At 44.2% G+C, this 13,622-nt stretch overlaps 1 protein-coding gene across 6 annotated transcripts in view; it reads right to left on the bottom strand.

The window, feature by feature from the left end:
- The window catches only part of IMMT (inner membrane mitochondrial protein), a 51,686-nt gene extending 41,148 nt beyond the window's left edge, over positions 1-10,538 (bottom strand). For 5 of the 6 annotated variants that reach the window (XM_047781598.1, XM_047781601.1, XM_047781599.1 and 2 more), the window contains exon 1: positions 10,366-10,521. In XM_047781598.1, coding sequence (XP_047637554.1) covers positions 10,366-10,410 — 45 coding nt within the window. In that variant the 5' untranslated portion in view covers positions 10,411-10,521. Of the gene's footprint in view, positions 1-10,365 lie in introns of all 6 variants that reach the window. The other variant, XM_047781600.1, reaches the window with a different exon arrangement.
- Positions 10,539-13,622: the final 3,084 nt, after the last annotated feature.

Raw genomic sequence — 13,622 nt, 5'->3', positions numbered from 1 at the left:
CCCCTCATCTACAAGGTGGTTACTCAATACTACAATTCAGGAGTTCGTTGTGGCTCAGCCACAACAAACCCAACTAGTATCCATGAGGATGAGGGTTCCATACCTGGCCTTGGTCAGTGGGTTAAGGATCCAGCATTGCCATGAGCTGTAGTGTAGGTCACAGACGCGGCTCGGATCCCATATTGCTGTGACTATGGCTGTGGCTGGCAACTGCAGCTCTGATTTGACCCCTACCCTGGGAATTTCCATGTGCCATGGGTGCAGCCCTAAAAGGACAAAAAAAAAAAAAAGTACAGTTCATATAGGAATGGTAGGATAAATGGTTGATTCTTTTTTATCCTTTTATCTAACTATCTTCTGATGGTGAACAATTGTAGGGTTTTTTAGTTTTCATTTATCAATTGCGACAGATTGTGTTTTCAAAAATGGTTACATTTCCCAGCTCACACAATTTTTTTTTTAATTTTTATTTTTTGTCTATTTTTTTTTTTAACGGCTGTACCCCACAGCATATGGAAGTTTCCAGGCTAGGGGGTGAATCAGAGCTGCAGCTGCTAGCCTACACCACAGCCACAGCAACACCAGATCCAACGCATGTCTGCGACCTATGCCACAGCTCAGGGCAGTGTCCGATCCCTAACCCACCGAGAAAGGTGAGGGATCAAACCCACATCCTCATGATTACTGGTCGGGTTCATTACCACTGAGCCACAATAGGAACTCCAGCAAAGATCCTTTAAGACCTCAGGAAGATCTAAGGAGGTGTTCCTCAAAGAATTTTTTACATTGAGAAAAGGTCCACTAAGGACTTTTAAAAGTATGTGTCCCATATTCTTTTTAATAAAGAACAGGGCTACTGAGAGAGAATCTAAAGGTTTTAGCCCACAGCAGCCTCACAGGGAGCCCAAAATAGAGAAGAGCTTATCCTGATCAGATTTGTGGGTATGCCTTATGTCCAATGGAGCAAACTCCACTAAGACACACAAGAAACCCACAAAGTTGTTAGCTGAACTGTGCTGATGAAAAAACAGGCCACTCTAGATTTAAAGGGGAAAAGAATACCTAGACTCTAGAACTTCTACACACAGAGGGTAATCTGAGAAAACAATTTGGCTGCCACCAGGCTGCATTTCTAGTAAATGAAGGATAATTTTTTTTTTTTTTTGTCTTTTTGCCATTTCTTGGACCGCTCCCTCGGCATATGGGAGGTTCCCAGGCTAGGGGTCGAATAGGAGCTGTAACCACCAGCCTATGCCAGGGCCACAGCAACACGGGATCCAAGCCACATCTGCGACCTACACCACAGCTCACGGCAACGCCGCATCGTTAACCCACTGAGCAAGGCCAGGGATTGAACCCGCAACCTCTTGGTTCCTAGTCGGATTCGTTAACCACTGCGCCACGACGGGAACTCCCTGAAGGATAATTTAAGGAGTGAAACCAGAAACCCACAGGGTAGAACCAAGAGCTATGGAGAAACATTCCCAAACAGCAGGACTAAAGTCCTAAGCAAGCAGCAGCATGTGCCCAGCAGGATTTGACATTTGATATGAACAGGGGCTGCTGTGTGCCTCCTGTTTTCAGCCTTTGGGGAAGGGAGTGTCTAAAGTACCTGAACACTATACTGTATGCAGGATATATGGAGAACAAAGAACTTGACCCTTTAAGTTCATAGATGTTTAGATTGAAAGGGAAAATAATTAAGGACCTATACCCAAGGAACCACATCCAAGCTGTCTTAACAGCATAGGGATCTGATTTGATGACAAGATCTTGGTCCTGTAGTCTAAGCCTGATGCTGTATAAAGACGAGGTTGTGAATCAAGTGCATGTAGGAGGGATGTGTGTTGTGGCTAGAAGGCAGACTGTATTATCCAAAACTGACTGCAACAATATTTCCTCTAACACCTGCTCTTTCAGAAACTTGCTACTCCTTCATCAAGTGCTATTCCTTCCCTGGAACAAGGGCAGGCCTTAGTTACTAATTCACTCATAGAAGGCAGTGAAAAGTAATACACTGTGACTTCTGAGACCAGGACATAAAAGGGATAGCCTGGCTGTCTCTTGTTACACTTACTCTTGGAACTTAGCCAAGAAACTGTGAGGAAGCCCAGACATAAAATGCCACATGTGCCTGTTTCAGCCAACAGTCCCAGCTGAGGTCTCAGGTGCAGCCATATCAACTGCCAGACATGTGAGTGAGGAAGCCTTTGAGATGACTCTAGTCCCAGACACTGCCTGACTACAACCTCACAAGGGATGCAGACCACAACTGCCCAGCTGAGGCCAGGAAACCCCCAGAACTGAGTGAGACAATAAATATTTTACCCCAAGTTCAAAGTGCTTGTGTAGCTATAGCAAACCATAACAGTATCTTTCTCAACTCATGGATTTAAACACTTTTGATGGACTTAAAAACCAGCTAGGATTATTATTATCTTTTTGAAAACTCAAACTGTCCTATTTTTGGCTAATGGGTGCTACTTCAAATTATATATTATTTTATATTACTTTAATTATATGTGTGTATATATACACATATATGTATTTTTTTTTTTTTTTAATTCTAGCTCTGTATACATCAGGCCATCTGCAACTACCTGGTGGTAAGTGGATTTTTTTCTCCTGTGTGGTAAAATTCACTTGTAAAATTCAGTATTTTAAACCGTACAATTCAGTGGCATCTGGAACATCCACATGCTATACTATCATCACCACTATCTAGATCCAGAACATTACATCATGCCAAAAATAAATTCCTGTACCAACTAAGCAGTCTCCTTATTCTCCCTTCTCCTCAGCAGACACTATTTACTTCGTGGCTCTCAGATTTCCCTATTCTGGATATATTGTATAAATGGAATTATGCAATATGTGGCCTTCTGTACCTGGCTTTCACTTGGTATAATGTTTTCAAGGTTTATCCATGTTGCATGTATCATTATACATGTACCATGTACTTCATTTCTTTTTATGGCTGAAATAGTTTATTGTGTAGATATACCTATTTTATCTATCTAGACATTACTGAACTTTTTTTTTTTTTTGTCTTTTTGCCTTTTCCAGCGCCACCCCCACAGCATATGGAGGTTCCCAGGTCAGGGATCCAATTGGAGCTATAGCTCTGGCCTATGCCAGAGCCACAACTTGGGATCTGAGCCGTATCTGCTACCTACACCACAGCTCATGGCAACACCGGATCCTCAACCCACTGAGCGAGGCCAGGGATTGAACCCGCAACCTCATGGTTCCTAGTCTGATTCGTTAACCACTGCGCCACAACAGGAACTCCCCTAACTGAACATTTGATTGTCCCTATATTTTGGCTATTCTGAACAGTGCTTTGAAATCCATCTGTAAGTTTTTGAACATGTTTTCAATTCTTTTGGGTGGGACTAGTTGAAGAGTCATACCTTAATTCCCATTTTAACTGTGCAGCATTTTACATTCTCACCAGCAAAGTATGAAGGTTCCAATCTCTCCATATCCTCTGCAACACTTGTTATTTTGTTTTTATTAGAATCATCCTGTTGGCTGTAAAGTAGCTATTTCACTGTGGTTTTGATTTGCACTTCCTTAATATCAAGGGATTCTAGAAGTTCCCGTTGTGGCACAGCAAAAATGAATCTGACTAGTACCCATGAGGATGCAGGTTCCATCCCCGTCCTTGCTCAGTGGGTTGGGGATCCGGCATTGCTGTGAGCTGTGGTATAGGTCGCAGATGCAGCTTGAACCCGTTGTTGCTGTGGCTGTGTCAGAGGCCAGCAGCTGTAGCTCCGATTCAACCCCTAGCCTGGGAACTTCCATATGCTGTGAGTGTGGCCCTTAAAAAAAACAAAAAACAAAAAACAAAAACCCAAAAAACCCCAAAGGATTCTGAGCATCTTTTCACATGCTTGTTGGCCATTAATATATCAGCCCTGGAAAAATATCTAAGTCCTTTGTCTATCTATTTGGGTTGTCTTCTTGTTCCTGAGTTGTGGGTCTTTACATACTACTGATAATAGATCTTCATTAGATATATGATTTAAAAAAAATTTACTCCTATTCTTTTTACTTTCGAGTGTCATTTGATGCAAAGAAATTTTTTTTTAATTTTGTAAATCCAATTTATCTTTTTGTCTTTTAGTGTCACATGTAAGAAACCACTGCCGAGGAGTTCCAGTCGTGGCACAGTGGTTAACGAATCCGACTGGGAATCATGAGGTTGCAGGTTCGATCCTTAACCCTTGCTCAGTGAGTTAAGGATCCAGTGTTGCCGTGAGCTGTGGTGTAAGTTGCAGACACGGCTCGGATCCCGCATTGCTGTGGCTCTGGCATAGGTCGGTGGCTACAGCTCCAATTGGACCCATAGCCTGGGAACCTCCATATGCTACGGGAGCGGTCCAAAGCAATAGCAAAAAGACAAAAAAAAAAAAAAAAAAGAAACCACTGCCGGGAGTTCCCATTGTGGCTCAGCAGGTTACAAACCCAACTAGTATCCATTGAGGATGTGGGTTTGAACTCTGCTCAGTGGGTTAAGGTTCCAGTGTTGCCATGAGCTGTGGTGTAGTGTAGGTCACAGATGTGGCTCAGTCCCACATTGCTGTGGCTGTGGTGTAGGCCAGCAGCTTTAGCTCTGGTTCAACTCCTAGCCTGGGAACTTCCATATGCTGCAGGTGCAGCCCTAAAACAAAAAAAAAAAGAAAGGAAAAGAAACCACTGCCAAATCCAAGGTCTACTGCCACAGCTCTTTCTTAAGCACCAAACTAAACTATCTATCTATATAAACTAAATATCTTAACTTTAACACACAAAATATTGGCCACTTCTTAGTTCTGAAATACCTTTTTATCAGCAATAACCTACACTGTAGAAAAGACAATACTGTATCAAAAACATTTTCCTTGACATATAACCTTGTAATCAATGTCATAAGGTTATTAGCATTGCTTCTTCCTACCTATAGAAATACAATTTTTTTGTCTTTTTTTTTTGTTGTTGTTGTTGTTATTGTTGTTGTTGCTATTTCTTGGGCCGCTCCCGCGGCATATGGAGGTTCCCAGGCTAGGGGTTGAATCAGAGCTGTAGCCACCGGCCTACGCCAGAGCCACAGCAACGCGGGATCTGAGCCGCGTCTGCAACCTACACCACAGCTCACGGCAACGCCGGATCGTTAACCCACTGAGCAAGGGCAGGGACCGAACCCGCAACCTCATGGTTCCTAGTCGGATTTGTTAACCACTGCGCCACGACGGGAACTCCTAGAAATACAATTTTTTAAAAAGACACCAAAAAGCGAGATTAAACATAAATTCTCATGTAATGTTGTAATGCACCAACTACTAATTCCTTAGCACTACCAAACTAAAGTGAACATTTAAAAAGAAACCATAGGAGTTCCCGTTGTGGCGCAGCAGAAATGAATCCAACTAGGAACCATGAGGTTGCGGGTTCGATCCCTGACCTCACTCAGTGGGTTGAGGATCTGGCGTTGCTGTGAGCTATGGTGTAGGTTGCAGATGCCGCTCAGATCTAATGCTGCTGTGGCTCTGGTGTAGGCCAGCGGCTACAGCTCTGATTAGACCCCTAGCCTGGGAACCTCCATATGGCACAGGTGCAGCCCTAAAAAAAGACAAAAGACAAAAAAAAAAGAAAATCACACCAAAAAAATCCCATTAGGTTTGGCATGCAAGCAGTATTATTTCTCAGTATAAACATACTCTATACCTAGGAGAAAAAGTGCTCTTCAATAATGACAAGGAAAAGTGCATCTGCAGATGACCTCTCCCAAATTTGTAGTGTGGGAGAGGGCTAGGCCGAAAGCCCAGGTCCTCCAAACTCAAGGCCCACCTCAAAATAGGCTGGGCCTGATGATGCCTTTGTCCTGGGACTAAGTGAAAGCATGCTGTTAGGTCTGAGAAGTAATCTGAGGAAGAACTAGAGCTCTGAAGCTCATTTCTGGGAAAGAAAGAAAGAGCAGTTCATTTCTGATGCATACCCCCATGTAAGCAATTTAAGGATGATTAAGTCCAGACATTAAGTATAAGTTAGATGTGGTGTTCCTGTTGTGGCTCAGCAGTAATGAACCTAACTAGTATACATGAGGACACAAGTTCCATCCCTGGCCCTGCTCAGTGGGTTAAGAATCCTACGTTGCTATGTCTGTGGCACAGGCTGGCAGCTGCAGCTCTGATTAGACCCCTAGCCTGGGAACTTCCATATACCATGGATGTAGGCCTTAAAAAAAAAAAAGTTGGATGTCAACTGCAAAGGTTGATTTTATATGTTAACTTAGAAGGTGTTTCTGGACGAGATCAACATTTAAATCAGTGAACTATGTATGAGTAAACTAGACTGCCATCCACAACGTGTGTGGGCCTCATCCAAGTAACTGAAGTCCTGAGTAGAACAAAAAGACCAGCCTCCCCAAGCAAGAGGGAATTCTCCAGCAGATTGCCTTCAAACTGGAACTGCACCGTCAGCTCTCTGGTGGCTCCACTTTGCCAGCCTTCACTGAAATGGCACCACAGGCACTCCCACGTCTGTGCTTATCAAGCCTGCCAGCCTCTATTGCTAACATTGGACCTGACAGCCTCCACAACTGCATGAGCCAATTCCTTGTAATAAATCTGTCTATATACACATCTTACTCGTTCTGTTTCTCTGAAGAACCCTCAAACACCATTAGAGGTTCTGATGGAGGTTTAAAGGAGGTCACATCCACTTATGGAATTTCAGAAAAATTCACAGAACACATTTATTCTTTCACTTAAACAGGTCACAAATATTTACCAAGCATCAGTTAGGAGCTGGGACTACTGTGAGTACTGATGTGGATACGGTCCCTTTAAAGAGCTGACATTTTAATGTAGGAAACACACAATAAGTACACAGATGTAAGGAGGTGATAAGGGATACAAGCAAAACCAAGTAGGGTAAGGGCAAGTTCAGAGTTAGGCAGAGAAGGAGAGAGTGACCAGAGCTCTACTTCAGACAGGGAAGGGCTCTCAGAAGGGAAGATGCTATGTGAGAAAATGTGTGAATGAAGGGAGTAAGCTAAGCAAAGATGTGTGGGAAGACGTTGTGGTAAACAGCAATGAAAAGGCAATGAGAAGAACAGAATAAGGGAGAGTAGAAAAATGAGATATGCAATGAGCCAGACCATGAGGGGCCTGACAAGTGTGGTAGAGAGTATAGATTTTATTCTGATGGGACATCACCGAAGGGCATGGCATACATGTTCTGTATGCTCTTGTAAAGGGATTTGTTAACAGCTCGGTAAGGAACAGCCTCTACAATAGTAAAAGCCAGAAGACATTTAACAAGATGGTTTAATGAGTGGAAAGGATTTTGACAGATGGAATACTCTGGAAAAAGCTGACAAAATCAAGTAGAAATTTGAGTGCAAAGTTTGAGAGGAGGCTAGACAGTCATCTGCTTAGGCATTAGTTCTGAGAACTGATGTAATCCCAAGTGAGAGCATATATAAAGAGAGGGGACAACAATATCGCTACACGCTTATCAGAATGGCCAAAAGAGCTGAAAATGTATGTCCACATAAAAACCTGCACTGAAATGTTTACTGAATCTTTATTTTTAACTGCCAAACATTGGAACCACCATTCACCTCAGCAGGTGAATAGAGGAAACCTTAAATGAACTACTAAGTGAAAGAAGCCAATCTGAAAAGGCGATAAACTATATGATTCAATCTATACAACATTCTGAAAAAAACAAAACTATGGAGATAGTAAAAAGAATGGTGGGAGCCAGGTGAAGGGGTAGGCAAGTGACAAACAGAAGGCGCAGAGGATTTTTAGGACAGGGGAAAATACTCTGTATGATACAAGATAATGATGGATAAATGATTCGCCCATGTTGTCATACATTTGTCTTAAAGAATGAATGTGCGACATCAAAGGTGAATGCTGGGATTCCCACTGTGGCACAGTAGGTTAAGGATCGGTGTTGCAACAGCTCTGGATGCGGCTGCAGCTCAGATTCGATCCCCGGCCTGGGAACTTCCACATGCCATGGGTGCAGCCAAAAAAAAGGTGGGAGGGGGAATGCTAATGTCAACTATGGACATCAGAGAATCATATGTTAGTATATGTTCATCGATTGTAAAAATTTAACACTCTACTGAGGGGTGTTAATACTGGGAAGGTTATACATGTGTGGGGACACAGGATATGTGGTAAATTCATTCATCCATTTTGCTAAAAACTGCTCTAAAAAAATAAGGTCTTAATTTAAGAGAGAGAAAGAGCTGGGGAGAGGGGGAGAAGGGGGAAGAGAGTTCCTTGGGATACTTGGGTTCCCAGGGGTACAAGAAAAAGCAGACTCAACAAAGGAAAATGAAAAAGATGAAGGGTAACCTGGGACCCAAGATACTACATGAGAAAAGGGAAAAGAGTGAAGAGAGCTTCACAAAATAACATATCAAACACCATGGAATGAACGAGAAGATAAGAATAAACCAATGAATTTTACAAGACAGAAATTTTAGGAAGGTAAGAAATCTTGGTTGTAGGCTAGAAATGGATTCATATTTTAGTAGTAAGTTTTGACCAGTTTTCTTCTAATTTCCTAAATGGAATCCCATTAAGTTTTTAGAAAATATTTTGATAAAGTCAAGGAAGGAAAAAGTAATTTTGGACTTTACTGCAGACAGTGACAATGTAACCTGAGGGCAGAATAATGAAGAGAGTGCCATGAAAGGAGGGCTCCACAGACAAACTTCTATAGTCCTGCCCCAAAAGGCAGCTCTGCATCCTGCCCCCTCCTAGCCCAACTGGGGCATCACAACAGGGCCAGACTCTCATATGGCCGCCATGATCTCTGCCCCCTGTGGTTAAGCCCATGATCGAGGTTGTATGGCAAAAGGAATATCAGAGATATAATTCAGGTTACTAATCAGATGACCTGAATTTAATCAGAAGGGGGTTATCCAGGTGGGCCTGGCCTAATCCTATAAACCCTTTAAATCTGGGTCTGAGGGGGAGTTCCCATCGTGGCTCAGTGGAAAGAAATCTAACTAGTATCCATGAGGACGCAGGTTCGATGCCGGGCCTTGCTCAGTGGGTTAAGGATCCAGTGTTGCCATGATCTGTGGTGTAGATTGCAGATGCAGCTTGCTGCAGCTCCGAATTAAACCCACTTAAACCCTGGAGGTGTGGGGTGGGAGGGAACAAAGACTTGAGCCCTACAACCACAACAAACTACAATTCTGCCAACAAACTACAAGAGCTTGGAAGAGAACCCTGAGCTCCAAATGAGAACCACAGTGGGGACAATACCATAGCAGAGAACCCCATTCATGTCCAGAAACGGTGTTGTTTTAAGCTGCTCAACATGTGGCATTTGTTATATAGCAATAGAAAACCAACACACACCCCACTTTCCTATGGAAGAGGCTGCTTCTCTTACCCTTAAAATGAAAGGGGAGATAAGAAAACTTGAAAGAAAAAATTAAGTTTGATTTTTATGATTTCTAATTCACTACGTCTAGGGATTTTGCTCAATTGCGTGAGTCACAGTACCTGTTTTGCAACATCACATTTTGCCAAAATACCAATTTTCTTTAATTGTGAGCAGTGGGAATAGGTTTACCTTTTTTATTTTTAATTTTAGCAAATTACTTTGACAATCATGCAGAAATAAAAGGAACTGGGTCTCTAACCTCCTTGAATGTGTGCCAAAGTTGTCCCAGCACCTGGAGACACAGATTTCCCAGGCTAATCTCAGAAATGAGCACAAGGTCATGTCGCCTAACCTTCCTTGAGCACCAAGAGTTCGAGCTCCATAAACTACAACCTTTCATTTTTGTTCAGAGAACGAAGAGCTCAAGAGGTGTTCTCAGCTACAAAAAGAAGATCAATCTCTCCTCCGTGATAATTACAACCTTGACCCCTAAAACGCGGACTCCAGCAGTCCAAGAACGGCCTTACTAAGATGCAACAAGACAGGCTGTGCGTATCCTGCTGGGAAGTGTAGTTTTTCCCCGTCGACCTTCAACCACCGGCTGTGCGAAACCTATCACGCGCCCAACCGGCGACCCGAGCGCCAGTAGCCTCGATTGGTCCTAGACTGGGGCAGCGCAGGGCTGATTGGATGGCACGTCCCCTAGGCCGTGCCTCCCGTCCTATGCCCGCCTCCCCGCTACCTTCTCCTCATGCCCCATCCCGCTCAGCAATAACCCTCAAGTCATCCCAGTCTGGCAAACTCCCGAATTAACTGCCTCACGGGCCCACCCGACACTCTCGCGATAAAGGCGGCCCTGAGACACGCCTTTGTCCCCGGGCCTAGGCAGAGACAAAGCCTCCCCCACTTTCCGTAGGTTGCCCGTCACCACACACTCTCTTCGGGCGCCCTGATCCTTACCTGGGCGGTGGAGGTCACGCCGGATAAATGACAGGCCCGCAGCATCTCGGCGCGGCGGACGGCGCTGCGGGTCTAAGTGAGAGCAGGGGCGGCGGCGGCGGCGCGAGAAGGGGAGACCGTGCGCGCGCGCAAGCGTGCTTGCGTCCGTGCCGCCTATCCGCGCCCGGCGTACCGGAAGGGCAGCCACCGCCACTGCGCATGCGCAACCTCCTGTCGCCCCTGTCCAAGCCCCTCCGAGAGGCTGGGCTCTGTCGGGACGGAAAGGGCGCTTTCTCTTTCCGGGTTGCGCTTCGGGTTCTGGTCTGTAGCGGGAAGCCCAGGGTACTAGATGAACTGAACCGGTTGGAGGACGTCGGAAACTTGGGCCTCGGTTCCTGCGAAAACTGAGCAGGTGTGATTCTTCGGAGAATTCTAGCAGGAAAGTGGCTCAGCCTTTTCCGTCGGCTGGATATTTCGTAGAAAGGAATGGATTTGCCCAAAGTTACGTAAACAATGGTAGTGTCTCGGTTTCCGCGTTTGTTTTGACAGTCCTTCAGGGAGTCATGCTTTTGAGAGGCTGGGTGAGAGAACACTGAGGAGACCTTTGTGCAAAATTATTTGTTCATGTATCTAATAAATAGCAGAGAAGGGATAGGGACCCTGATTCTTCAGGTTCCACAGTCTCTACCCCTTCCATATTAAGCCACACTGCTTTCTCCACCAAGTGTATTTTAAAAAGATAATTTTGGCCACAATCTGTGAGATGAAGTCAGTGCAGAAACACTGTTCAAAGCATTCCACCGATTCCGTAATCACGGAAACATATGTTAAATATTGAACACTATTCAATACTATTAGTACTAGTAATGATCTTATCACAATATCATAGAAACTAAATAACTTATCTATTGCGTGTGTAAGGTACTTCAGGTCTTACCTAGATAGTTTATTGTAGTTCTCCCTAGAGGTAGACAACGCTACTGAATCCCATTTGTAAAGAAGTGGGTTTGAAAATTACCTAAGGAGTTCCCGTTGGGGCGCAGCGGAAACGAATCCAACTAGGAACCATGAGGTTGCGGGTTCAATTCCTGGCCTCAGTGGGTTCAGGATCCGGCGTTGCTGTGAGCTGCGGTGTAGATCACAGACGCGGCTGGGATCTGGCGTTGCTATAGCTCTGGTAGCTACAGCTCCCATTAGACCCTTAGCCTGGGAACCTCCATATGCCACCAATGCAGCCCTAAAAGTCCAAAAAACAGAAGAAGAAAATTATCTAAAATCAAATGATTACTTATGTTTGTATAAGTTCACTGCTTTTCCGAATACCTTTGTAATTACATTATACTTGATATTTCACATGCCATCACTTAGCCTCAAGAGCAGTCGCCCACTTTTTTTTTTTTTTTTAGTAATTTTAACAATTAAACGGCAGCCCTGCCAGCCCATCCCTGCCCACTGCTCTCATGCTAGCTGATGCCAGTGTGATGACTTTTCTAACACCTTGGCCATAAACCTCTCAATGTCAATGAACATCTCCTCCAGCCATGTATGGCACAGCGTTGGGCCTCAATATCATTAGCAACTTTTCCAGCTTCAAGATTTCAAACTCCAAAATTAATTTCTATAGTTTTTGTCATTTAACAAAGTCCTTAATCCCCATCTTCATGTGCAATTTATGACTTTTTTTTTTTTTTCTCTTTAAAATGGACTGTCCTCAGGAGTTGCTGTCATGGCTCAGTGGTTAATGAATCTCACTAGCATCCATGAGGATGTAGGTTTGATCCCTGGTCTTGCTCAGTGGGTTAAAGATTTGGCGTTGCCATTAGCTGAGGTGTAGGTTGAAGATGTGGCTCAGATCACACGTTGCTGTGGCTGTGGCGTAGGCTGGTGGCTACAGCTCTGATTCGCCCCCTAGCCTGGGAACTTCCATATGCAGCTCTAAAAAGCAGAAGGAAAAAAAAAAAAAAGAATCTGACTAGTATCCACGAGGATGCAGTTTCGATCCCTGGCGTCACTCAATGGACTGAAGGATTCAGCGTTGCCACGCTGTGGTGTAGATCCTAGACTTGGCTGGGATCTGGTGTTGCTGTGGCTGTGACATAGGCTGGCAGCTGCAGCTCTGATTGGACCCCTAGCCCCATATGGTGCAGGTGTGGCCCTAAAAAAAAAAAAAAAAAATTTAAACAATGCCACTCTTCTCACTAATTTTTTGAAATAGTTATTTTTCATAAAAATATGTTTGTATTAACATGGAAAAGGTTTATAATTGTTATTTTATTGAATTTATTTTATTCCTTTTTGTCCAACCCACAGCATGTGGAAATACCCAGGCCAGGGGTTGAACCCACGCCATAGCAGCAACATAAGCTTCTCCAATGACAATGCCAGATCCTTAACTTGATGTGCCACAAGAGAGCTCTCATACTTGTTATTTTAAAATGACAATAAGGAGTTCCCGTCGTGGCGCAGTGGTTAACGAATCCGACTAGGAACCATGAGGTTGCAGCTTTGGTCCCTGCCCTTGCTCAGTGGGTTAACGATCCGGCGTTGCCGTGAGCTGTGGTGTAGGTTGCAGACGCGGCTCGGATCCCGCGTTGCTGTGGCTCTGGTGTAGGCCGGTGGCTACAGCTCCGATTCAACCCCTAGCCTGGGAACCTCCATATGCCGTGGGAGCGGCCCGAAGAAATAGCAAAAAGACAAAAAAATAAAAAAATAAAAATAAATAAAATGACAATAAGTGCAGTAAGCAAAATAATTATTCTCCAATACATCCACATTCTCCTAATCCCAGAGACCTGTGAATATATTACCTTGCATGACAAGAACTTTGCAGGTGTGATTAAATCAAGCATTTTGAGATTGGGGAATTACCTAGATTATCTGTGCAGGCCAAGTGTAATCACAAGGGTCCTCATGAGTGAAAGAGGGAAGACGGAGGGGCAGAGTCAGAAAAGGAGGTATGGGAGTTCCTGTCGTGGCACAGCAGAAATGAATCCTACTAGGAACCATGAGGTTGCAGGTTCAATCCCTGGCCTCACTCATCGGGTTAAGGATCTGGCATTGCCGTTGCCATGAGCTGTGGTGTATGTCACAGACACAGCTCGGATCCCATGTCATCGTGGCTGTGTTGTAGGCCAGCAGCTATAGCTTGGATTAGACCCCTAGCCTAGGAACCTCCATATGCCTCAGGTGTGGCCTTAAAAAGCAAAAATAAATAAAAGCTATAAAATTTTTTTTCTGTTTTACTATCCAATGTAATGAATACTAATGGGCATAATCCA

Source organism: Phacochoerus africanus, chromosome 5 (assembly GCF_016906955.1).
Source record: "Phacochoerus africanus isolate WHEZ1 chromosome 5, ROS_Pafr_v1, whole genome shotgun sequence".
NCBI lineage: Eukaryota > Metazoa > Chordata > Mammalia > Artiodactyla > Suidae > Phacochoerus > Phacochoerus africanus.
Note: the sequence above shows the minus strand (reverse complement) of the source record. Positions and strands in the feature narration are given on the sequence as shown.